Here is a 27316-nt window from a genome sequence, read left to right on the forward strand (position 1 = left end):
GATGGCTGTGTGCCGGTATCTCGACCGGAGTCGGATGACTTCAACACAAGCGTGCCCTTTTTCGGTGCCGATGATCGGTCACCTATTTTTCGGGTTAAGCCACGGCCTGTTGGCGGTGGCGTCCCCTGGGCTTTTGTGGTCTTCTTGTGAGTTTTATGTTACGACGTCTTACTCACGGTTTTCGGCATTTCTTCGGGATCAAGCTCTTCTGAGTACGATTCCTGAATGGAGAAGGTTTCTTCTTCCTCCTCGAAACGCCCTTGTCCTGTCGGCGCAGACGCCATCTGCAGTCTTCTCGCTCTTCGGTCTCTTAATGTCTTCCTCGACCGAAACGCTCAACAGGCTTCACAAGTATCTTCTTTGTGCTCTGGAGACAGACACAAGTTACAGACCAGATGCTGATCTGTATACGGATACTTGTTGTGACATTTTGGGCAGAAGCGGAATGGGGTCCGTTCCATCAGCCTTGAAGAGACACGTGGCCGGGCCGACCAGGCCCCAACGGGGGATAGAAAAAAACCCGAAGGGCCACCGGAGCTCTTCAAAAGTCGGTGTCGATCTGTTGTAACTAACCCGATACTGAACGCAAACAATACCGATGATTTTTCCGAGATTCTAACTAACTTTCCGACCCGAAACACGGAGCGAAAAGGAACACGTCTGAACCCGATGGCGGAAAAAAAAACCAATCTAAGATGGAGTCGACGCCCATGCGCAATGGAGCCGAAAGGGGAGGAGTCCCTTGATCTCGTGACTCGAAAGACTTCTTCGAAGAAAGAACAACTTGTAACACTACGAGCCCAACACTAGATGGCGGGATGTGCAAAGCATGTGTATCTGCAGCTACACATGCAATCAAACATATAGATATATAGATCTACTGTCACTTACCCAGTGTATATCTGTTTGCGGCATGTAGTGTTGCAGATTCACATGCTGTGCATATCCTGCCATCTAGTGTTGGCTCCGAGTGTTACAAGTTCTTTTTCTACGAAGTCTTTTTTTGAGTCACAGGATCGAATGACTTCTCTCTGTGATAGTCGACTCCTTTGTTAGATTGTTTTCCCGCATAATGGTGTATGAAGGAGTGATTGAGTGAAAGAATGTAAATATACTATAAAAGTAATAAGTAAAATAGACGTCCATGCAAATGTAAATGTATATACATATGTAGAAATAAACTGCAACAACTACAGAATTCCGGGGAGGAGGGAGGGTGCATGTGAATCTGCAGCACTACATGCCACTAACAGATGTACACTGGTTAAGTGACATATTCCGTTCAATGGCATGTGTAGCTGCAGATACACATGCTATGCATAGACTACAAAGCAGTTTGCTCCCCAAAATAATGCGATGGCTAGCCTGTAGCCAACATTGGCCTGTCGCTTTGAAAGTGCATCCACACAGTAATGTTTTGTAAATGTATGTGGTGTGGACTATGTGGCAGCTTTGCATATGTATGCCATTGGTACGTTACCTAAGAATGCCATAGAAGCACCTTTTTTCCTAGTGGAATGTGCTTTAGGTGCTATCAAAACTTGTCATTTTGCTTTAATGTAACATGTTTTAATACATTTAGCAATCCATGTAGCTAATCCTTGTTTAGGGATAGGATTACCTTTATGTGGTTGTTAAAAAAGCAACAAAAAGCTGTTTAGTTTTTCTAAACTTTTTTTCTAGCTACATAATACATTAGAGCTCTTTTAAGATCAAGAGAGTGGAGGATTCTTTCTGCAGTTGAATCTGGCTGTGGGAAGAAGTCTGGCAATTCCACTGTTTGATTTATGTGCAAAGGTGATGCAACATTTTTGGATTAGCTCTAAGTACAACTTTGTTTGTGTACTTGGGAAAAAAGGTTCATCGAGAGTGAATGCTTGTTTTTTATTAATTCTTCCTAATGAAGTAATTGCTACTGGGAAAGCAACTTTTCAAGTTAGAAATTGAATCTCACAGGAATGCATGGGTTTAAAAGGTGGACCCATTAGTCTTGTGAGTACAATATTGATATTCCAAGCAGGAACTGTTTGTGTTCTAGGTGGAATGATACGTTTTAGTCCTTCCATGAAGGCTTTGATAACAAACTCTAAAGAGAGGTATGTTGTATAGTCTGCAAATATGCTGATATGGTAGTAAGATGGATTTTAATAGACGATAAAGCTAAATTTGACTTTTGTAAATGAAGTAGGTAGCATACAATATCTTGTATTGATGCTGTAAGTGGGTCAGTATTTTTAGATTGACAGTAATAAACAAATAATTTCCACTTGTTTGCATGGCATTGTCTAGTTGTAGGCTTGCATGCTTGTTTGTGAACTTCCATACATTCTAATGGAAGTTGCAAGTATCCAAATTGTTTGACTTCAGGAGCCAAATTGCTAAGTTGAGAGCACTGGGGTTGGGATGTCTGATTTGTCCCTTGTTTTGTGTCAGCAAATCCAGTCTGTTTGGATGTTGTAGTGAGGTACTACTGACAGGTCTGTGAGTGTTGTGTACCAATTTTTTCGTGCTCACGCGGGGGCTATGAGAATCATGGTAACAAAGGTTTGACAGTTTGTTATCCAGAAATGGAAGTAGTGGGAGAGGGGGAAAAGCGTAAGCAAATATCCCTTACCAGTTGACCATAAAGCATTGCCCTTGGATTGAGGGTGTGGGTGTCTGGATGTGAAGTTCTGGCATTTTGCATTTGCTTGTTGTGAATAGGTCTATTTCTGGTGTCCCCACTTTCGAAAGTACTGTTGAAGTACTTGAGAGTGAATCTCCCATTCATGCATCTGTTGTTGTGTTCTGCTTAGGAGATCCGCTAGCTGATTGTGTATTCCTGGAATTTATTCTGCTAGTAGATGAATGAGATTGTGAATTGCCCATTTCCATTTGGTTGTGCTAGAAGGGACAGTTGAGATTGTGTCCCACCTTGTTTCTTTAGCTAATACATGGTTGTCATATTGTCTGTTTTTATCAAGACAGTTTTGTGTTTGAGAAGTGGTTTAAAACGCTTTTAGGGCATGGAATACAGCTAATAATTCTAAATGGTTTATGTGATAATTTAGCTGTTTTGAATCCCATTCCCCTTGCATGGTAAGGTTGTTGAGATGAGCTTCCCAACCTATCATTGATGCATCTGATAATGTGGTCTGAGGAACAGGGTCTTTAAATGACGTCCCTTCATTAAATTGCTGAGATTCCACCATTGCAGGGACTTGTGCGTTTGATGGTCTAACACTAGATCTTGCAAGTGACCCTGTGCTTTAGACCACTGTTCTAGTGTTCTTATGTTTAGTCTTCCACGCTGTACTATTGCTATGCAGGATGACATTCCCAAATAGTTTCATGATAAATCTTACAGTGTATTGTTGATTTGGCTGCATTTGTGGTGTGAGATTTGGAAAGCTTGTATCCTTTGTGTATTTGGATAGGCTAAGGTTATTTGTGCATTGAGAATAGCACCTAGTTAAGGTTGCACCTGTGCTGGTTGAAGATGGGATTTTTGGTAATTGAGGGTGAACCCTAATGTAAGTAGGGTTTTTATTGTGTATTCAGTGGGTTGTTGACATTGTATAAAATTGCTTGATTTTATTAGCCAATCATCTAGATAAGGAAAGATATGTATGTGTTTTTTTCTTAGGTAAGCTGCTACTACTGCTAGACATTTTGTGAATACCCTTGGAGCTGTTATGCCGAATGGCAGAACTTAGAATTGGTAATGCTTTCCAGCTATCACAAACCTTAAGTATTTTCTGTGAGCTGTATGGATGGGTATATGGAAAAACGCATCTTTGAGATCTAATGCGGTCATGTAATCTTGTTTTTTGTAGTAGTGGAATGACGTCCTGTAGAGTTACCATGTGAAAGTTGTAGGAAAGTACCATCTTGCCTGGCATGTTACCCCCATTTTTCACTGTATATATGTTGTTTTAGTTGTATGTGTCACTGGAACCCTGGTAACCCAGGGCCCCAGTTCTCATAAGTGTGCCTGAATGTGTTACCTGTGTAGTGACTAACTGTCTCACTGAGGCTCTGCTAATCAGAACCTCAGTGGTTATGCTCTCTCATTTCTTTCCAAATTGTCACTAACAGGCTAGTGACCAATTTTACCAATTTACATTGGCTTACTGGAACACCCTTATAATTCCCTAGTATATGGTACTGAGGTACCCAGGGTATTGGGGTTCCAGGAGATCCCTATGGGCTGCAGCATTTCTTTTGCCACCCATAGGGAGCTCTGACAATTCTTACACAGGCCTGCCACTGCAGCCTGAGTGAAATAACGTCCACGTTATTTCACAGCCATTTTACACTGCACTTAAGTAACTTATAAGTCACCTATATGTCAAACCTTTACCTGGTAAAGGTTAGGTGCAAAGTTACTTAGTGTGAGGGCACCCTGGCACTAGCCAAGGTGCCCCCACATTGTTCAGGGCTAATTCCCCGGACTTTGTGAGTGCGGGGACACCATTACACGCGTGCACTACATATAGGTCACTACCTATATGTAGCTTCACAATGGTAACTCCGAATATGGCCATGTAACATGTCTATGATCATGGAATTGACCCCTCTATACCATCCTGGCATAGTTGGCACAATCCCATGATCCCAGTGGTCTGTAGCACAGACCCTGGTACTGCCAAACTACCTTTCCTGGGGTTTCACTGCAGCTGCTGCCAACCCCTCAGACAGGCAGCTGCCCTCCTGGGGTCCAGCCAGGCCTGGCCCAGGATGGCAGAACAAAGGACTTCCTCTGAGAGAGGGTGTTACACCCTCTCCCTTTGGAAAATGGTGTGAAGGCAGGGGAGGAGTAGCCTCCCCCAGCCTCTGGAAATGCTTTCTTGGGCACAGATGTGCCCAATTCTGCATAAGCCAGTCTACACCGGTTCAGGGGACCCCTTAGCCCTGCTCTGGTGCGAAACTGGACAAAGGAAAGGGGAGTGACCACTCCCCTGACCTGCACCTCCCCTGGGAGGTGTCCAGAGCTCCTCCAGTGTGCTCCAGACCTCTGCCATCTTGGAAACAGAGGTGCTGCTGGCACACTGGACTGCTCTGAGTGGCCAGTGCCACCAGGTGACGTCAGAGACTCCTTCTGATAGGCTCCTTCAGGTGTTAGTAGCCTATCCTCTCTCCTAGGTAGCCAAACCCTCTTTTCTGGCTATTTAGGGTTTCTGTCTCTAAGGAAACTTTAGATAACGAATTCAAGAGCTCATCCGAGTTCCTCTGCATCTCTCTCTTCACCTTCTGCCAAGGAATCAACTGCTGACCGCGCTGGAAGCCTGCAAAACTGCAACATAGTAGCAAAGACGACTACTGCAACTCTGTAACGCTGATCCTGCCGCCTTCTCTACTGTTTTCCTGGTGGTGCATGCTGTGGGGGTAGTCTGCCTCCTCTCTGCACTAGAAGCTCCGAAGAAATCTCCCGTGGGTCGACGGAATCTTCCCCCTGCAACCGCAGGCACCAAAAAGCTGCATTACCGGTCCCTTGGGTCTCCTCTCAGCACGACGAGCGAGGTCCCTCGAATCCAGCAACTCTGTCCAAGTGACTCCCACAGTCCAGTGACTCTTCAGTCCAAGTTTGGTGGAGGTAAGTCCTTGCCTCACCTCGCTAGACTGCATTGCTGGGAACCGCGACTTTTGCAGCTACTCCGGCCTCCGTGCACTTCCGGCGGAAATCCTTTGTGCACAGTCCAGCCTGGGTCCACGGCACTCTAACCTGCATTGCACGACCTCCTAAGTTGTTCTCCGGCGACGTGGGACTTTGTGCGACTTCGGGTGAGCACCGTTTCACGCATCCTCGTAGTGCCTGTTTCTGGCACTTCTCCAGGTGCTACCTGCTGCTAAGAGGGCTCCTTGTCTTGCTCGACGTCCCCTCTACCTCCTGGTCCAATTTGAGACCTCCTGGTCCCTCCTGGGCCACAGCAGCATCCAAAAACGCTAACCGCACGATTTGCAGCTAGCAAGGCTTGTTGGCGTTCTTTCGGCGGGAAAACACTTCTGCACGACTCTCCACGGCAAGAGGGATCCGTCCACCGAAGGGGAAGTCTCTAGCCCTTTTCGTTCCTGCAGAAACCTCAGCTTCTTCTGTCCAGTAGAAGCTTCTTTGCACCCACAGCTGGCATTTCCCGGGCATATGCCCATCTCCGACTTGCTTGTGACTTTTGGACTTGGTCCCCTTGTCCCACAGGTACCCAAGATTGGAAATCCATCGTTGTTGCATTGTTGGTCTGTGTCTTTCCTGCATTATTCCTCTAACACGACTTCTTTGTCCTTAGGGGAACTTTAGTGCACTTTGCACTCACTTTTCAGGGTCTTGGGGAGGGTTATTTTTCTAACTCTCACTATTTTCTAATAGTCCCAGCGAGCCTCTACAAGGTCACATAGGTTTGGGGTCCATTTGTGGTTCGCATTCCACTTTTGGAGTATATGGTTTGTGTTGCCCCTATCCCTATGTGTCCCCATTGCATCCTATTGTAACTATACATTGTTTGCACTGTTTTCTAAGACTATACTGCATATTTTTGCTATTGTGTATATATATCTTGTGTATATTTCCTATCCTCTCACTGAGGGTACACTCTAAGATACTTTGGCATATTGTCATAAAAATAAAGTACCTTTATTTTTAGTATAACTGTGTATTGTGTTTTCTTATGATATTGTGCATATGACACTAAGTGGTACTGTAGTAGCTTCACACGTCTCCTAGTTCAGCCTAAGCTGCTCTGCTAAGCTACCATTATCTATCAGCCTATGCTGCTAGACACCCTATACACTAATAACGGATAACTGGGCCTGGTGCAAGGTGCAAGTACCCCTTGGTACTCACTACAAGCCAGTCCAGCCTCCTACAAAAGTTTTCTGACGGGATATATAGATTTAGTGGTCTGAGATCTAGAATGGGTCTGAGAGTGCCATCCTTTTTGGGAATGAGTAAGTATAGTGAATATACCCCTGTTCCGTGTTGAGACTTTGGAACTAATTCTATTGCCTCTTTTAGTAGTAGCGTTTGTACTTCTTGTTGTAATAGAACATTGTGTTCTGGGGACAACCTGTGATGATGAGGAATATTTGGAGAGGTAGAAATCAATTCTAGAAAATAACCAATGCAGATAATTGAGAGTACCCATTGGTCTGTGGTGATATTTTGCCATTGGGATTGGAATTGCTGCAGTCTGCCCCCCCCCCCCCCCACAGGAGATGTGTGGTGTTGTGTTGTGAAGTCACTGTTTTGATGGGGTAGTGACATTTGAGGCATGGAATTTGCCTCTGAAGAGTTGTCCTTTAAAAGTGCCTCTAAATCCCCCTCTCTGATGACCTTGTTTAGGATGGGAGGTAGAAGTCTCTGTAGATTGGGGCTTGAATCCTCCTTTAAATTGCTGCTTACGAAAGGAGCCTCTATAAGGTGTTGCGTGTATAAGGCTCCCATTGCTTTGGCAGTGTCTGAGTCTTTCCTAACTTTTTCTATTGTGGTGTCAACTTCAGGACCAAACAGGTGTTTATCAAAAGGCATATTCAGTACTGCCTGCTGTATTTCTTGCTTGAATCCAGAGGAACGTAACCATTTGTGTCTGTGTATGGTGACAGCAGTATTCACAGTTCTAGCTGCTGTATCTACAGCATCAAGGACAGACCATAACTGGGTATTACTTATGGCCTGACCTTCAACAATTTGTTGAGCCCTTTTTTGATGCTCTTTTGGCAGGTGTTTTAATAGCTCCTGCATCTCGTCCCAGTGAGCTCTATCATACCTTGCTAGCAAGGCTTGTAAGTTTGCAATTCGCCGTTGGTTAGCTGTTTGTGTAGCTACCCTCTTGCCAGCAGCATAGAATTTCTTATTTTCTTTGTCAGGGGGAGGGGCATCCCCTGACTGACTGTTGGCCCTTTTTCCGGCGGCACTGACAACCACTGAGTCTGGCGGTACCTGATGGGTAATGTAAGCAGGGACTGTAGGTGCAGGCTTATATTTCTTATCAATGAGTGGTGTTAAAACCCTAGCTTCAACCTGTTCATTAAATAACTCATCTGCATGTTTTATCATGCCAGGTAGCATTGGAAGGCACTGGTAACGTGAATGCATGGAGGGTAAGGAATTAAAAAGGAAATCCTCTTCCAAAGGCTCACTGTGCATAAGTACCCTGCGGTACGCTGCTGACCTGGAAATGACCTGCGTGTATGCAGTAGTGTCTTCTGGTGGGGAAGGTTTGGAAGGATACAAGTCTGGGTCATTAGCAGGTATTGGATCTGGATCATACAGATCCCAAGGATTAACCGTATCACCATGAGAATAAGTCTGTGAGTGAGTTGAAGGCAAAGGTGGTGGGCTAGTGGGTGGTGGTGAAAAAGAAAGTTATGGTGAGTGAGGGGGGAAAAGTATGCAGAGGTAATGGCTTCTCCTTCCGTTTAAGAATCTTTGCTGGTGGTGGAGCAGTATCTAGATGTTCCTGAAAAGCCAACTTTTAGTCTGTGGATGAGATGCAGTAATTATTCTGCCAGTCTCTTTATAGATATGGATTCTTGATTCTCTCATATCCATGATTTCAAGAATGGGATGAATTTCAGTGTCCTCAGAAATATATTGTGATTGTTTTGATGATTTAGAGGACTGTTCATCATATGGCTGGGAGCTCTGCTTAAGATGCTTCGAAAGTCCTTGCTCCTCTGTGTAAGAATACTTTTTCAGCTCTGAAGTTTTCAGTTTTTTCGAGCCTGAAAATGCAGCCTGTTTTGGCTCTGAGGCAGGATGTCGAGGTTTCAACTCCTAACAGTGTGGATGCCAACTCGGTTCGGAAGTTGAGCTTTTGGTGGTTTTGCTCGATTCCGGTATCCAAGTAGGTGTGACCTTTTTTGGCGCCGAACCCAAAGGTCGGTCACAGACTATTTTCTTACAGGTGGAACCATGGCTTTCTGGCAGTGGTGCACTCAAGGCCTTTGAGGACTTTTTTTGGAGTGGTCGTAGGGGCAGTCCTACTCATGTGCTGGCCAGCAAGTGATGACTTGGCGTCTTCCTGGATCAGACCGATCGACAGGCTTCACAATCCTCTTCTCAGTGAGCGGGAGAAAGACACAGATTACATACCAGGTGTTGATCTGTGTATGGAAATTTTGCGTGGCAGCGAGGACAGAATCAGAATGGAGTCTGATCCATCAGGCTTCGATGTGGTGGGCCCAAACAGGCCCGAGATGGGCGCTTGCACCCAGAAGGGCGAAAATTGTTTTTCAACTGTACTATTGGCTTGACTATAGATGAAAAGGGTGATCGAAACAATACAGACGGTGAAAGAAAGTTATCTAGAGTTTCTGATTCGAAATCTCGGAGTGAGAGGAAACGCATCCGAAACCGAGAGCAGAAAGAAAACAATGTAACAAAGGAGTTGATGCTCATGCGCACTATGACCGAGAGGAGTCACTCAATCCCGTGACTCGAAAAAAAGACTTCTTCGAAGAAAAACAACTTGTAACACTCTGAGCCCATCGCTAGATGGCGGAAGCAATGCTTAGCTTGTGTATCTGCAGCTACACATGCAATCGAACATATATATACATATATATATATCTATATCTATACACACACACACACACACACACACACACATATATACACACACACACTTGTCAGAGCGAAACCTTATTTTTTAATACTTCTAAAAGATGCACCTACGGTAAGTCCCAAAGGCTCATAGGATATGGGTGCCTAATATTTAATAAGTAAGACCCATGTACTTAAGTTTTACATGTCCTGGCAGTGAAAGTCTTAAAGTCCTTTTTCACTGTGGAAAAGCCTTTCTGCTCTCATTAACACTGCATTACCTTATTGCTTTTAATAACTGCTAGCTTTAGACTGGGAGCAGGTAGAGATATGTTGTTTACACACATTGACACACAGAAATCTAACACCAGGCCTGCCCTGCCTTTAGTCACCCTCAGACAGTTTTGAACCTTGACAGGGAAAGAGGAAGAACCTTCCAAAATCAGACGTGGGCATAGGACATGGAGTCTCCTCACACAAGTTGTCATCAGGTATAAATATCGGACTTCCAAGGCCACTCGTTAGAACACTCCTGGGCCTGTGAAAATTACAGAATAAATGTCCCGGTGGCAGAGGACCGAACTGCTGATGGACTGCCTTGCGGTCTGAGAAGAAAGACTGGACCAGCTTATCTTATTCCCAGGCTAATCCGAGGGACTCCAAGCATCAGTTGACTAACCTGTTTGAGCTACAGGGACAGAACAAGCTCCAGAGCCCTCCCTCAAACAGCCCAGCAGGACTGCTGCAACTGGACCTGCCTGAGCCCTGCTGCTGGATTGAGTTCTGATCCTCAAAAGGTGCACCGTCCCCCAGGTCCAGGACCCTTGGCTGCCATCAAGCAAGACCTCCTCCCAAAGAAAAGGTGCAGTCCTGAAGTCTTCTCGCTGATGACTGTCAGAAGCAACAGGCAATGCAAGACCTGCACTTTGCGATAATAAATATCCCTTAACTCATTGCCTCCCAACTAAGCCTGACTGCTTTTGTGCCCAGCTACCACAGGGTTAAGCATAGGTTAATTTAATAACTTTTGCACTTCACCCTGCAAGTACTATGGTTGTTGTCTTAGTGGAGCTTCCACGCCCCTCTCCCAATAACCTACTTTCTTACAAAGCCTGTACAGCAAGGCTCTCCTGAGTGGAAACCTTCATTGACAACTTAAGGTTAACTAGGTGGTCATCTATGGTGCCCAACAATGAGACAATTTACAATTTATGAAGATAAAAGAAAATGGGGCTCTGTTTACATTATGAGTATATGAAATGCCTTTGGGTTGGAATGCACAGTGTCACTCAGCAAGTCAGGTAACACCAGGTACTACAATGACAGATCATTTACCAAACAATCAACAATGCAAAAATAAGAGCTGATCAAGGATTTAACTATACAATATGCTACTATAATAACATTCACTTACATGGGTTAGTAAAATATTTGCTCCAATGTTTTCCTCATTACTGGTTGCGTCATCTGTGCTTTCAAAAGGACTTGCAAGAATTAATGCAATACAGATTTCTACTTGAGTATGTAGAAAATTATTCCATACGTATTTAAAAAACATATCCTGTTGAAGGAATTAAAATGTTCTTAATGTGACAATAGGCAAATTAACATCCGCATTCTCAGTCTATTCAAAATGCCTCATTTCAACTACATTTAGTTAACAAGCATGTAGGTTTGTCAGCAATAACTGTACTGGCATGTGCTCGTCTGCAAGTGAAATTTTTCTGAATAGAAGGATAAGAAGGGACAGAAATTAAATTCATGTGCCACTGGACAGTAGCTGTGTACCAACTGCAAACGTCTCCCTTATGTCGTTCCTTTCCAAACCATTACTTACTATGTATTTAGCCTGACGCGACCTAAGTCACAATGTTATGTGCCATGCAAGCACCAGAGATGAAGCCTTGCTTGACATGGGACTCGCCCTCTGGCCCTCGGTGGAACTGGTATCCAACAAGAAACAATGGTATGCGGAGTAGCACAGAAGCATTAAGTAGTAACAAGGACTCACCAGCAGGACTGCTAGTGCAGATCTGAAGTCATTTGAAACACACCACTTTTAATATGATTGTGATACCTCTTGCTGTTTTTGAAGTTGGGTCAGCAAAAGCAGTTCTGCTAGCGGGTGGGGGTCCTGAAAATGGTGCTGAACAAGTTACTTACCTTCAGTAACGCTCTTTCTGTAGATAATCTACCTAATTGTGGATTCCTCACATTCTGAATATTTCCCAGATGTCAGACTAAATACATAAATGTTTGAAGCATTACCCCCGTGTGCCAGTAGGTGAGTACCAGCGACTTCGGAAGGCAGACCAGGGGGGTTACACAAGCAGGCACAGAAAGTACGGCACAGAAAGTACGGCACAGGGGCAGCCGGGTGTAGAGTGCAAACAGGTGTTGGGTTCGCAATAGGATTCAATGGGAGACCCAGGGGTCTCTTTAGTGATGCAGGCAGGCAAGGGGGGGGAGCTCCTGCACTGGAGTTCGGATCCTTCAGGTCCTGGGGCTGCGGGGGCAGTGTGTTTTCCAGGCGTATGGTTCTTTGAAGCAGGCAGTCGCGGCCAGGGGGAACCTCTGGATTTCCTCTGCAGGTGTCGCTATGGGGGATCAGGGGGGTCAACTCTGGCTACTCACGGGCTCACAGTCGCCGGGGAGTCCTCCCTGTAGTGTTGGTTTTCCGCAGGTCGAGCCGGGGGCGTTGGGTGTAGAGTGGAAAGTCTCACGCTTCCGGGAAAGTTGCTTCTTTGTTGCAAAGTTGCAGTCTTTGTGGAACAGGGCTGCTTGTCCTCCGGAGCTTCTTGGTCCTTTTAGATGCAGGGTAGTCCTCTGAGGACTCAGAGGTCGCTGGACCCTGGGGGACGTGTCGCTGTTGCAGTTTTTCTTGAAGTGGGGAGACAGGCCGGTAGGGCTGGGGCCAAAGCAGTTGGTGTCTGTCTTTTCTGCAGGGCTTCAGGTCAGCAGTCCTTCGTCTTCAGGAATCTCGTTTCCTAGGTTCTGGGGAGCCTCTAAATACTGAATTTAGGGGTGTGTTTAGGTCTGGGAGGGCAGTAGCCAATGGCTACTGTCCTTGAGGGCGGCTACACCCTCTTTGTGCCTCCTCCCTGTGGGGAGGGGGGCACATCCCTAATCCCATTGGGGGAATCCTCCTACAAGATGGAGGATTTCTAAAAGTAAGAGTTACCTCAGCTCAGGACACCTTAGGGGTTGTCCTGACTGGCCAGTGACGACTCCTTGTTTTTCTCATTATCTCCTCCAGCCTTGCCGCCAAAAGTGGGGGCAGTGGCCGGAGGGGCAGGCATCTCCAATAGCTGGGATGCCCTGTGGCGCTGTAACAAAGGGGGTGAGCCTTTGAGGCTCACCGCCAGGTGTTACAATTCCTGCAGGGGGAGGTGAGAAGCACCTCCACCCAGTACAGGCTTTGTTCCTGGCCACAGAGTGACAAAGGCACTCTCCCCATGTGGTCAGCAACATGTCTGGTGTGTGGCAGGCTGGCAAAAACTAGTCAGCCCACACTGGAAGTCGGGTATGTTTTCAGGGGGCATCTCTAAGATGCCCTCTGGGTGTATTTTACAATAAATTGCACACTGGCATCAGTGTGCATTTATTGTGCTAAGAAGTTTGATACCAAACTTCCCAGTTTTCAGTGTAGCCATTATGGTGCTGTGGAGTTAGTGTTTGACAAACTCCCAGACCATATACTCTTATGGCTACCCTACACTTACAATGTGTAAGGTTTTGCTTAGACACCGTAGGGGCACAGTGCTCATGCACCTATGCCCTCACCTGTGGTATAGTGCACCCTGCCTTAGGGCTGTAAGGACTGCTAGAGAGGTGACTTACCTATGCCATAGGCAGTGTGAGGTTGGCATGGCACTCTGAGGGGAGTGCCATGTCGACTTAGTCTTTTTCTTCCCACCAGCACACACAAGCAGTGAAGCAGTGTGTATGTGGTGCGTGAGGGGTCCCCAGGGTGGCATAAGACATGATGCAGCCCTTAGAGACCTTCCCTGGCATCAGGGCCCTTGGTACCAGGGGTACCAGTTACAAGGGACTTACCTGAGTGCCAGGGCTGTGCCAATTGTGGAGACAAAGGTACAGTTTAGGGAAAGAACACTGGTGCTGGGGACTGGTTAGCAGGGTCCTAGCACACTTTCAAGTCATAACTTAGCATTAGCAAAGGCAAAAAGTCAGGGGGTAACCATGCCAAGGAGGCATTTCCTTACAGTAAGAATGTAATGTTATTTAGAGTATATGCTCGAAAAAGCGTTACAGAAGGTAGGTTACTTGTTCTTCTGATAGATGTTTCTAACCACGGTTTCAGTACCTTCTGAACAGATATCACAACTATAACTCCCAAGTGATGGGTCTGTGTACTGGCTGAAACTAAAAAGTCCTGCAGGACTCAGCAGGAATAATGCCCATCTTAATGTATAGAGTTTCAGACAGTAGTGCTTTGTAAACATATGGAGCAATGCCCATATATCAGCCTATCACATATGTAGAATAGAATATGCACACTGTGTGCAAAAGCCGTGATAACAGCCTTGGGATTGGTGGAATGTGCACACAAACTTTGAGAATTCTTTTTGCCCAATGTACAGTCTGTTTAATGCAAATCACAATCCGCAGAGATTATCCTATTCTGCATTGCCTCTATCATATTCACTCCAGTGAATCCCATAAATAGCTAATTATCCACGCGATGTTCCCTTGTATGATTGATGTAAAAGCTTAGAGCCCATTTAAGATCCAGCCAAAAGTCTGTCTTCCTTGTTAGTCAGATGAGGTGGAGGGGAAAAAGCTGGAATGGCAATGTTCTGCTGACGTGAAAAGGAGTCACCACTTTTGGAATAAAGGAAGCCCTAGTTCTCATAACAAGCTTGTCTGGTAACAACATATAGTAAGGTAGGTTGGCAAAGAGGGATTGCAGCTCACTCACATGCTGTGCCGATGTTATGACGATTAGGAATATTGTCTTGAAGGCGAGAAGCTGTACTGAACAGCTGAGGAGCGGTTCAAAAGTAGTACACATCACGAAGGTGAGGAACAAGGTTAGGTCCCACTGAGGAATGATGTAGGGAGATGGGGGCAACAAATGGGGATGGAAGGGGGAGAGGGGGAAATCACAACAGGTGATTTAAACCATGAAGGCTGATCCAGCAAGTGCAAAAAGCCGACCGATACCCTTTAACTGTGGCCCACGCAAGTCATTACTGGGGTAGCGACAACATGAAAAGCAGCTCTTAAGATTACTTGGTTTCTATTGGGTCAAATCTGTTGAGTACTACACTAAAACACAAACCTTTCCCACAGCAGGAGTATTCCAGTTTTGTCAAGGTATGCTTGGCTGTCAAGATATCTACAACTTCAAGAGGAAAATAAAAGGCAGTGAGCTGTTACCACTCAATCTCCAAGAATGGAGTTCAAGATTGTCCTGCACAATGTGTAGGACCCTGCTCTGGTGCTGCAACAGAAAATCCTACCAAAGTGGCAGGCTGAGCGGAGGACAGGTGCTCATGCCCAGGAGATCTGCACATCAGACTGCCTGTGTCCAATCTGGGGCCACTAGGATAATTTGGTAGGAGAGGTATAGGCAAGAAGGCATACAGGAGTCTGGCATACTACCATGGGTGGAATATGTTCAGAGGGAGAAACGCCTTAGAAACTGCTGACATTTTGTTTTGTCAGCACTGGCGATCCTATCAAGCCAAAATTCTCCCCATTTGCAAACGAGACATTGAACCACTCGTGGTCCACTGTCAGCTACTGAGTTTCTCCACTTTGACGTTCAGAGATCACGTCAGGAAAAGTCCCTTGTATTCTAGCCATTACCAGAAGCATACAGCCTCCTGGCACTCCGTTTGTTGCAATACCACAGAACGGTGAGGTTGTGAGTGAAAACCTGCACCAGCCTCCCTCTGATAGTTGAAAGGAAGGCCTTCAATGATTAGTAAATGGCCTAAAGCGCCACAAAGCTGATGTGGAACTGAAATTCCAACAGACTACATAACTCTGATCGCCACCTCTTCCACGTGACCACTCAAACGTAGAAGTGATGCATCAACTATTACTGTGTGCTCTGAGTGAGGAAGGGAGAGGGGTTTACCGCTGACCCAATCACAGTCCAGCAACCACTACGGAAGGTCTTTAGCAGTCTCCTGAAAAAAAAAAAACGAAATGAGATTAGAGGGGGTCCCCCACTAGTGCCATGCCCACTGGGACCTTCAGTTCCCTCTGAACAGCAGGCATGACACTTTACAAGTTTGACCAATGGAATACGGAAGGTCATCCGTCCCAGCAGCCTTAGAGTCAACCTCGCTGAGATCTAGGACAGAGGCTGCAACATGGAAATCATAGCTTGAAGGTTCTGAACTCTCCATTCTTGAGAGAAAGGACAAAACTGCAATACGTCCAGAATGACTCCAATAAAGGGGAGCGTCTTCAAAGAAGTGAGGTGGAACTTCGGCATATTGATAGCGAACCCCAACGAAGTGGGAAAGTTTGCTGTCTGGAGTTGGCCGACTGTCTAGGGCGAAGCCACCTTCAACACCCAGCTGCTGAGGTAGCGGAAGATTGGAACTCCCCAGTTCCAAATATGCGTTGCAGGCATCATCCTCATTTCTGTGAATCACAGCAAAGTGAACATGTCCCCTACTCCACCATGAACAGCAGATATAGTCTGTGGACCTGCAAGACAGGATGTGGAAATAAGCATCCTGCAGGTCCAATGCTACCATCCAGTCTCCAGGGTCGATGGCCCACAAGACCTGGACAAAGGTGAAACCTTTAACTTATCCTTCTACAGGAAGGCATTGAGAGGGTGAAGGTCTAAAACTGGACAAAGGTCTCCGCCCTTTGGAACCAGAAAGTAGCAGGAGTAACAATCACAACTTATTTCTGATGCAGGAATCCTCTCAATAGCTCCTTCGGGCAAAAGACCCCACACACTTTCCATGGGGACAGGTAGACTGTTCAGAGAATGGTGAAAGTTATGGCAGGGTGACAATAAATAATACTGTCTTAAGTTACGGCAAGCAACCCTTCTAAATAGTCCGATCCTGCATCCAACAGGGTGGCTGTGTGCTCCGAAGGACTTACTAAAGAGGTATCAGGTCTGCCGCACTGGCAGGAGCAGAGGACTGAAGCACACTACCCCTGTTTTCCACATTGTCTGTAGGTACCATGGCCAAGGAAAAGCTGGAAAAATTGCAATGCAGTCTAAACTAAATGGCAACACTGGAAGCTCCTATCATAGCCACGGATGGGGCTAAACTGTTGGTATAGCTGGCATGTCAAGGAAGACAGGCCCTAAGACCAGGCCATGGCCCGACTATCCTTAACGCAATGAGTGACAGAGCCTGCCCTTTCAATTGAAAGAAGAAAACCACTGAAAAGCATGTCCAATTAAGTGGGCTGGACGTCGCTGGAGAGGCCCATGGATGTCATCTAGGTGTCAGAGCGAGACTAGTATCAATTGCCCTGTCTAGCCAAGGTGTGGTGTCCAAGACACAGCAGACAGCATGTTTTGCTGCATCTAAGGCATGCTGATAACCTGCGTAAGGACAGGGTGCAAATCATCAGGGTCACCTGCTAAGTTTAAGGGATCATGGTGAGGCCTGCACTAAAGCATTGCCTACTTGGAGTCATACAACAAAACAGGTTGGGTTTCCTCGTCGTGTCAGTAACAATGCTGGGCCACAGTGCAGGGATCGGAGTAAGCAACAAAGTGCAGAAACTACAGCAGGTCCTGGGAAGTGTGCAGCTGACACAAAAACACAATAGAGTTTTAAGTACTAGCAATTCTTCAGAGCCCTAAGGCATACTAGAGGGGGGCTGTAAGGTGCCAAAGAGCTGCAGCTTGACTTAATGGAAATCTTCTATTTGTTGCAGCATCCTAGACGACCTCAGAAATTTGGGTTGCTTTGGGACAAGGGTCAGAATCAGTTCCTAAGGGTAAGTGCTTAAGGCGAGAGACCCGCAGGCACACTTGCACCTACTGTGGAGTTCGAGGGAAGGGGCAGAGTCCCTTTGACCAGTCTCGGTGTGGAGACTTTTGGCATCGTAGAGTTTCACCTCATGGTCCAATTTAGCCTTTGGATTCATCAATGCACAGCCAGTGCAGGCCTTGGAATCATTTCCAAACACTGGCACACCAGTTCTGGAAGATTGGGGGTGTGTGGGGACTCTCCCACAGACATGGGCTTGCAGTAGTCCCTAAAAAGTTGAAACCCTGCTGTCTGAGGATGTAAACTCCATTGCACGAAGAATTTTGATTTAAGTTTAAAGAAGAGTATGGGTATCTCTGGATCTACATTTGTTGGCTATTAGACATCGCATCCTTGGCGTGGTCTCCCTTGTCTTTTTTGCCTCTAATTCCCATGTATTGACTGTGTGCTGGAGCCTGTTTTTGGTAGTCTGGACACTTTACGACTGCTGACCAGTGCTAAAGTTAAAGTGCTCCCTGTGTAAAATGTATGTGTAATTGGCTTTTCCATGATTGGCCCATTTGATTTACTAGTAAGTCCCTAGTACAGTGCACTAGAGGTGCCCAAGGCCTGTAATTCAAATGCTACTAGTGGGCCTGCAGCACTGGTTGAGCCACCCACATGAATAACTGTTAACATGGCTCAGACTTGCCTCTGCAATGTCGGTGTTCAGTTTTAAACTACCAACTCGAGCTAGCTAGTGTAACCACTTGCCAGGCCCAAACCTTCCCTTTTTATACATGTAAGGCACCCCTAAGGTAGGCCCTAGTTAGCCCCATGGGCAGGGTGCAGTGTATATTAAAGCTGGGACATGTACTGATGTGTTTTACATGTAGTAACAGTGAAATACTACCAATCTCTCTCTCTCTTAGGTTAACATGGGGGCTGCCTTTAAATATCTTTTAAGTGCAGTTTCCCTTTGGGAGCAGACATAATTAATGAGTTTGGGGTCTCTGAACTCACATTCTGAAAAAACATATTTTAGTAAAGTTGTTTTTTAAGTGGACAGTTTAAAAATGCCACTTTTAGTAAGTGGGCATTTTCTTCCCTAAGTTATTCTGTTACTGCCTGCTTGTGTATTCCCTGTCTGGGTCAGACTGACAGATGGGCTCTTTGTGAATCCCTTCTGGACAGTGACACAAAGGGAGCTGGGATGTAGCCTGCATATCCTATTGGGCCATCTGAGGTAGAGTGGCAGGAGGAGTGGTCGCTTACACCTGAATGGGATGAGCCTCCCCTCACACAATGCAGTCTCCAACCCCCTGGTGTGAATATGGAGCTAGGCCCGGGCAAGGCAGGATCTTGTGACAGAGACTTTCCTTTGAAGTTTGCCAACTTTAAAGGCAGAAATGGGAACAAGTAGTGGACCCAAAACCCCAGATTTTCAGATTACTTCTGGAACCAAGAGGAACATCTGCCAAGGAGAAGAGCTGGAGGAAGAGTACTGCCCCTTTGCCTGTGACTATGCTTTGCTGGGTTGGTCTGTAGTTGCTGTTTCTGCCTGAAAGAGGACAAATACTGGGCTTTGTGGTATATTCCTATCTTGTGAAGAATTTCCAAGGGCTTGGACTGAGCTTGCCTCCTGTTGTGAAATATTAAGGCATTACCAGCACTCTGCCTCTGCCAGCACCGGGACTCTGTGCTGAGACTCCTACCCTGCCAAGTTGTGCCCCATCCAGTCCCTGGGCCCTTGAGTGGTGAAGTTGGCAGAACAAGGACTGAAATCCACGCGCAGAACACTGTGCGGGGAAAATGTCAACGCACCACCTGCAACGCAGTTGAAAAATTGACGCGCCACCTGCTTCGTGGCTAAAATCAATGCTCCACCTGCATTGCGGCTGGGAGATCAACGCATCGTGGCAAGAGAAATGATGCAACACCTGCCTGCAGCTGCTGATAATTACGCAAATCCCACGCAGCACAGTCTTCCAACACGGTGCGACCAGATTTCCCACACATTGTCGCCGGGCATCACAAAAAAAAAAAAATAACAAGCTTGTGCGGAGATCAAAGGTGCCGGTCCGGAAATCGACACTTTGCTCTGTGGGAGAGAGCAACAACGCATCACCTATCCAACCAGAAAGGAAACATCGCACAACCTCACTTGCAAGTAAGGAATTGTCACATTGTTGACTTTTCTGACGCACGCTAGCCTGTGCGGATTCTTTTTTGACACCAGCCAGGTACTTTGTGTAAAATCAACGATTCCATTATTTTCTATGGAGTAAGACTTCTTTTGAAAATTCATATCTTGACTTGTGTAGGTTGGATCTGTCATTTTGGTCTTGTTCAACTTAGACAAATATTGCCTATTTTTCGAAACTGGTGTGGTGTCCATTTTATAGTGTTTCACTGTTTAACTGTGTGTGTGTTGGTACAAATACTTTACACATTGTCTTTGAGATAAGCCTGACTGCTTGAGCCAAGATACCAAGGGTGTGAACATGGATTATCTTAAGTGTGTATATCCACTGCCCTAGAGTGAGAGTCACTGCTTGGACAGAGTGCAAACTGACTGCCAACCAGAGACCCATTTTTAACAGTGGCACAGGATATGAGCAACTGAAGTCAGAGCTTGCGAGGAGCATCTATGTATGGTTCCACACATCAATGCCACAGCACAAGGAATTCAATGCTTAAGTACAAAATGCCACCTACAAGCATGCATGGGCATTGCTTTTCTAAGTCTAGCCTGGAGAATATTCAAAAAGGTAAGGAATGTGCAGTTGGAAGTATCTATCAGAAATCAGATCCGCCTGAAAGCAGTAATATTCCAGCAAGGAATTTACCCTCTTGACCGGCTCCTAATATTTTGGTGGCATAACAGCTTGGGAGATTGTAAACCGAAAATGCTGGAAAGCGTATCTATAGGACAGCAGAAGGCAACATAGCATATTTGACATACAAACCGCAGGAATACTCGAGCACCAACTGTCATACCCTTGCCCGATGGTAACATTTTTCTAGGCACAAGGTACTATGTTAATGTCACAGCCCTACTAACACTAAAATGGTAAGTGGTAAAATAACCAGTATTGTCGAGTGCCTAAATTAATTAACTGTTACTAAGGAATACTCAGTAACCCTACACAAACAACTCATTGGCCCACCTTTTGAAACAGCAATTATTAAAAGCATGCAAATCTAAAGATAATTCTATGCATAAGAGTCAAGTGAGGAGGAGATCATGCACCAGAAAAAAAAAGAAAATAATATGGTTACAGGTTATTTATTAGTTACTATAAGCCTAAAATAAACAATGTATTTTCACAAAATAAAAATCAATAACTAGAGTCTGAAAAGTTATGCTAAAAATAATTTAAGTGTTCGCTGTTGTAATTAGATAAAATCTCCTTTATGCTGGCCCTAGTGCCACCATGTGGATGGGTAATACATTTCCCATGACTTTGGTAAAACTCTACACCAAAACTAAGCATGTTAGCATTCAGAAGAAATGGGCATGATCACATGATAGCAGCTGTGTTGATCCGGTCTCCTTAATGTTCTTACTGATGTCCCAGCTCAACTGCTGCATTGGTCTGAGAAGGATGGCATAAACACTTAAACATGCTCATCAGATGCTATAGGCTGACTCTCAAACTCACCCTTTGAATATCTGGAAGAAGAAAGGTCCCAAAGAAAAAGTTAAAGGCCTCAAGTAGTAATCTTTCTACTGAATACTCCATCTACCTGTCAATTTGTCACCTGTCGAATTATCCTAGGTATATGAGTAGATACGCCAACTTCAAAGCCCTTTCATCTGCAAGAAAACATCAGCTTTGAGCTGTCAAAGTCTACAGAACGGCTGTAAACGAGATCCCTTGACTATGCCCAAGACCACAGCCGCAATGTTTCCTATAAGTAGGTTGAACGCCTACCTCACCCTTGTTTATTCATGATCAACAATGTGGTCATCTCCATCAAGATCTGAATGGGCTGGCAACAAATGGAGGGGAGGGACAGGGCTTCAGAGCCAGCTGAACTGCCCTCAGCTCTGGCAACTTGATGTGAAGCACCTGCTCTGATGGAAACCAGAGCTCCCTGATCTCAAGTTCCACCAGATGGGTTTGCTAACCAAGATTATCCGTATTCATCATTACTGTGGCCATGGCTGGAGAGGGATAGAAAGACATCTCTAGAATAAGGTCCTCCACCGGATAAAATCCCACGCAGCATTCCAGGAGGCCACAATGGTGCCCAACAGATCTCCCCCAGGATGGGACCCCTGCCTGAGGAGAAAATATGGCAAGCTCTCATGTTCCAATGCATGTGTGAAGATCTAGGAGATGTAAATCCACTGGGACTCGCTCACATTTTTGGGAGAATGGAACCATTAACTGGGTATCTTGGATCCTTCTTGGGATGAAAAGCACAATAGAGGGTACTGTTTAGAACAGCCCCTATAAACAAGAGCGTTAAAAGCGCAAGGTACATTTGTGGGAAGGTTGAGCAAAAAGCCCAGGTCAAGCAAATGGAGCATCACCACCAGTCGTCTAAGTCCAGATATACAGAACCTTCAACCATTTAAGTGTGCTGCCATCACTTTGGTGAAGACCTAAGAAGCCAATGTCAAGCCGAATGGAAGTACTACCAATTGGAAATGGATGGAGCCCACCACAAAATGCAAGCACTTCGGATGAGACACTAAGATCAGAACATGAGAGTGCCCTCCATATCTGATGACACCAACCAGTCTCTTACGTCCAATACCCACAGGACCTACCAAGCTAGGGTCAGCATTTTTAATTTCTCCTTCCTAAGGAAAATGTTTAAGATCCTGAGGTCTAGTATTTGATGCAGACTACCATCCTTCCTGGGAATAAGGAAATATGAATAGCATCCGTGACCAATTTCATGTTCAGGCACCAACAACACTGCTCCTTTCAAAAGTAGAGCTGCCACCTCTGCTGCAAAACGGGTCGGTTAACTTCAAAAAGGGATGAAGGTTGGGTATGATAAGGTGAGGGACCTAAGGAAGGGTAGAGCATACCCATAATCTACTATGGGCAGGACACACTGTCCAAAAGGATGCCCTTCCAGGTCCATAGAAAGGAAGACATCTGGTCTCCCCAGCAGCTCCTAGTGCTCTGGTAAGAGCGCACTAGACCTGCTTCCATGGTGGTGCAGAGGTGGAGTGTATGAAAGTACCCTCTTTTTGGCATGGTTACCCCCACTTTTTGCCTATTAGTGTGCTTAGACTGTTTTCACTGGGATCCTGCTAACCAGGACCCAAGTGATTGTGCTCTTGCCCTCCAAATATGGTTGCCTTACCACTTTATACACCCCACAAGTGGCATACTGGTGCAGCCCTACAAATCCCTGGTATATGGTACTTAGGTACCCAGGGCATTAGGACACCAGGGGTTCATGCACCCTTTCACTACTGGTCACTACACCAGGTCACTAAGTCATCCTTATGGTAGGCCCTTTCAGCCCAAAGGGCAGGGTGCAGGTTCCTGTATAAGTAGAAGTGCGACCCTACAAACTTAAATCCAAATCTCTGGACTTTGTAAGTGCAGGGAATCCATTTTTACTGTGTACTGGCCACAGATGGTCCAGCTACATAATGCTAACTCCGAACCTAGGAATGTTTGGTATCAAACATGTCAGAATCATACCCCAAAACTGATGCCAGTATTGGTGGCATGATTCCAAGGACTCAGGGGGCTCTTTAAAGGACCCCTGGTACTGCTTCTGCCAGTCTTCCAGGGTTTGTGAGCAGCCCTCCTGCTGCAGTCCCTCAGACATGTTTCTACCCTCCTGCTGCTTGACCAGCTCAAGCAGGGGGAAGGCATAACAAAGGATTTCCTGTGGGAGAAAGGATGCAACTCCCTCTCCCTTGGAAACAGGTGTTAATGGGCTGGGGAGGTGTAGCCTCCCTGCGCCACGAGCCTGATTTGAAGGGCACATTTGGTGCCGTCCTTCCAAAATTTGGTTTGCGCCGGTCCCTGAACTGCCTAAAGAAAAGGTGTTTGACCACTCCCCTGTCCATCACCCCCACAGGGGGGGTGCCTAGAGCTCCTCCAGGTGGCCATTTGATTCAGTCATCTTGGAAACAAGATGTGCAGAGGCCCCTGGGAGCATCTGGTTGGCCAGGACAGGTAGATGACGTCAGTGACCCCCTCTGACAGGTGGTCACCCTGCAGAGTGACCAAGCCCCCTCTTTGGGCTATTTAGGGAATCCCTTGTAGGTGGGTCTGCAGACTCCGTATGCAAGACTCCACCAGGGCTCCTCTACATTAATCTCTTATGCTCTCCAGCTCCTTCCAACAATTGCAACATTTGCATGGCTGTGCATCCTTGGGGATCGGCAAGACTTCAGCTGCACCAAAGAAGCAAGAAGGAATCTCCCTTATACTGAAGGAGTCACTCCCTTGCATCTTCAGGCACCTAAGTAAATGATATTAGGCTGCTGAGATCTTCTGTCCTCTGGACCTGCAAACATTCTCCAACACAGGTGGTGGTTCAGAGGGGTCCCCTGGGTCCACTTCCCCTTCTGTCCAACTTGGGAGACAATGAGCCCTTTGCTCTTCCTCCAGGACAGAGTCCCTGTGCACCTCGCATGTTGCAGAAATCAAGGCTTGTTGACTCCTGCTCAGAGGTATCTTCAGGCTCCAAGCAGCCCGGCATCCAGCACTTCATCCTTGCAAGGACCATCTCCTCCCTGCTGCTCCAGCAACGTGGGACTTCCCTCCAGGTGTGCTGACTGGTCCTCACTGCATCTTACTGTGCCTGCTGCCAGTGGGTTGCTTGCTCATGTTAGAACTGCTTCTGATAGCTCTCCTGACTGCTGAGTCAGCCCAGACTCCCCTCCAAGGGTAGAGTCCCCTGGACTTTGCTCGGATTTGCGTTTGCCAAGGCTGTTTGGTGGTCCTCCTGACCACTGACCCGTATGCAACCCAGCAACTGGCATGGAACAGCTTCTGCACGACCTCAGAGACTCCTCTGCAGCTAATGGGCTCCACACCGGACCTCCATCTTCCACCATGGACCCAGATATTCTTCCACAGAAGGGGGGGGGGGGAAGGGTCTCCTGCCCAACTTGGGCACTCCATCGAGGACTGGACTTTGTCCCCTTCTTTTGCAGGTCCTCCTCTGCCAGAATCCAACTTCGGGTTCCTCTGGTCTGGTCCTGTTCTTGCAAAGTTCCTTTTCTAGGTCCCCCTGTTAGTCCTTGGGAAGAGCAGGTACCTACCTCTGCTGGTCACTTAGGTCCTCAGTTCTTGGAGTCCTGTGTTCTCCCAGCTCCTTGGGTGGGGGATTTCACTTCACATTCCACTGTCTTAGTATACCGTTTGACCCTCCACTAGTGCCCTAGCTATTTTCTACAAATTCTTGCCAAAGCTTGTTGGTTCCTATGCTAATTCCTAATTATTACAGTGTGTATATTTAGTGTTTACTTACCTACTGTTGGGGGACTGTCTAAATACTCCAGTTCAATGTTACTAAAAAAGAAAGTACCTTCATTTTTGTAACTGTGTGGTTCCTTTCAGGTATGATAGGTTAACATGTGTAGGAAGCTTGCATGGTGTGTGGTGGTACCGAAGGTACTTACACCTCAAACCAGGTATCCTCTATTAGAGAAGTGTAGGCAGTGTCTAGAAGCCATACTCTCTAGAGGTAGCTGTGGATGAGCAGCCAAGGCTTATCTAGGAGACATGCAAAATCACTGTAGTCACATAGCACTAATAAACATGAAAGAAACCACACAGTGTTACAAAAACTAAAGGTGCCTTATTATGGTAACACAATAAAAGAAATACTGTAGAGGCAATACTACCTTAGCAGGTGAGTAGGTACACTAATTATTATATATATATATATATATATATATATATATATATATATATATATATATATATATAGAAAATGTCACTTACCCAGTGTACATCTGTTCATGGCATTAGTCGCTGCAGATTCACATGCTGTGCACATCCCGCCATCTGGTGTTGGGATCGGAGTGTTACAAGTTGTTTTTCTTCGAATAAGTCTTTTCGAGTCACGAGACAAGGGACTCCTCCCATTTCGACTCCATTGCGCATGGGCATCGACTCCATCTTAGATTGTTTTCCCCGCAGAGGGTGAGGTAGGAGTTGTGTATGCTAGTAATAGTGCCCATGCAATGGAGTGAATGCGTCTGTACATAATGAAGTTTAAAGTAATATATTTACAATGTACAAATGTTTAAGATCTACTTCTGAACGGCTACAGGCTACGGGGAGGCGGGTGGGCGCATGTGAATCTGCAGCGACTAATGCCACGAGCAGATGTACACTGGGTAAGACATTTTCCGTTCGATGGCATGTGTAGCTGCAGATACACATGCTGTGCATAGACTAATAAGCAGTTATCTCCCCAAAAGCGGTGGTTCAGCCTATAGGAGTTGAAGTAGTTTGAAATAATGTTCTTAGTACAGCTTGACCTACTGTTGCTTGCTGTGCAGTTAACACATCTACACAGTAGTGCTTGGTAAATGTATGAGGCGTAGACCATGTTGCTGCCTTACATATTTCGTTCATTGGAATATTTCCTAGAAAGGCCATGGTAGCACCTTTCTTTCTGGTTGAATGTGCCTTTGGTGTAATAGGCAGTTCTCTTTTAGCTTTAAGATAGCATGTTTGAATGCACTTAACTATCCATCTAGCAATGCCTTGTTTTGAAATTGGATTTCCTGTATGAGGTTTTTGAAAGGCGATAAATAGTTTTGTCTTTCGAATTAGTTTTGTTCTGTCAATGTAGTACATTAGTGCTCTTTTGATGTCTAATGTATGTAGTGCTCTTTCAGCTACAGAATCTGGCTGTGGGAAGAACACTGGTAATTCTACCGTTTGATTCAAGTGGAACGGTGAGATTACTTTTGGTAAAAATTTAGGATTGGTCAGGAGAACAACTTTATTTTTGAGTATTTGAATAAATGGTTCTTGAATGGTAAATGCTTGAATTTCACTCACTCTTCTTAGAGATGTGATGGCAATTAAAAATGCAACTTTCCACGTTAAGTATTGCATTTCACAAGAGTGCATGGGCTCAAAAGGTGGACCCATGAGTCGTGTTAAGACAATGTTGAGGTTCCATGAAGGAACCAGTGGTGTTCTTGGTGGTATAATTCTCTTTAAGCCTTCCATAAACGCTTTTATGACTGGTATCCTAAATAATGAAGTTGAGTGTGAAATTTGCAGGTAAGCTGAAACTGCTGTAAGATGTATTTTAATGGAAGAGAAAGCTAGTTTAGATTTCTGCAAATGTAGTAAGTATCCTACTATCTCTTTTGCAGATGCGTGTAAAGGTTGAATTCGATTATTATGGCAGTAATAAACAAATCTTTTCCACTTATTTGCATAACAGTGTCTAGTGGTAGGTTTTCTAGCCTGTTTTATGACCTCCATACATTCCTGTGTGAGGTCTAAGTGCCCGAATTCTAGGATTTCAGGAGCCAAATTGCTAGATTCAGCGATGCTGGATTTGGATGTCTGATCTGTTGTTTGTGTTGTGTTAACAGATCTGGTCTGTTTGGCAGTTTGATATGAGGTACAACTGAAAGGTCTAGTAGTGTTGTGTACCAAGGTTGCCTTGCCCATGTTGGTGCTATTAGTATGAGTTTGAGTTTGTTTTGACTCAACTTGTTTACTAGATATGGAAGAAGTGGGAGAGGGGGAAAAGCGAACGCAAATATCCCTGACCAGTTCATCCATAGTGCATTGCCCTGAGACTGATGTTGTGGGTACCTGGATGCGAAGTTTTGGCATTTTGAGTTTTCTTTTGTTGCAAATAGATCTATTTGTGGCGTTCCCCACATTCTGAAGTAAGTGTTCAG

The 27316-nt window shown here is 45.6% G+C and overlaps 1 protein-coding gene across 6 annotated transcripts in view; it reads right to left on the reverse strand.

Annotated features, from left to right (window-relative positions):
• The window catches only part of PPP6R3 (protein phosphatase 6 regulatory subunit 3), a 1278047-nt gene that overhangs the window by 797038 nt on the left and 453693 nt on the right, over nt 1-27316 (reverse strand). For all 6 annotated transcript variants that reach the window (XM_069223039.1, XM_069223035.1, XM_069223038.1 and 3 more), the window contains one exon: nt 10932-11078. In XM_069223039.1, the coding sequence (XP_069079140.1) occupies nt 10932-11078 (147 nt within the window). The remainder of the gene's footprint in view (nt 1-10931; nt 11079-27316) is intronic.

Source organism: Pleurodeles waltl, chromosome 3_1 (genome assembly GCF_031143425.1).
Source record: "Pleurodeles waltl isolate 20211129_DDA chromosome 3_1, aPleWal1.hap1.20221129, whole genome shotgun sequence".
NCBI classification, from domain to species: domain Eukaryota; kingdom Metazoa; phylum Chordata; class Amphibia; order Caudata; family Salamandridae; genus Pleurodeles; species Pleurodeles waltl.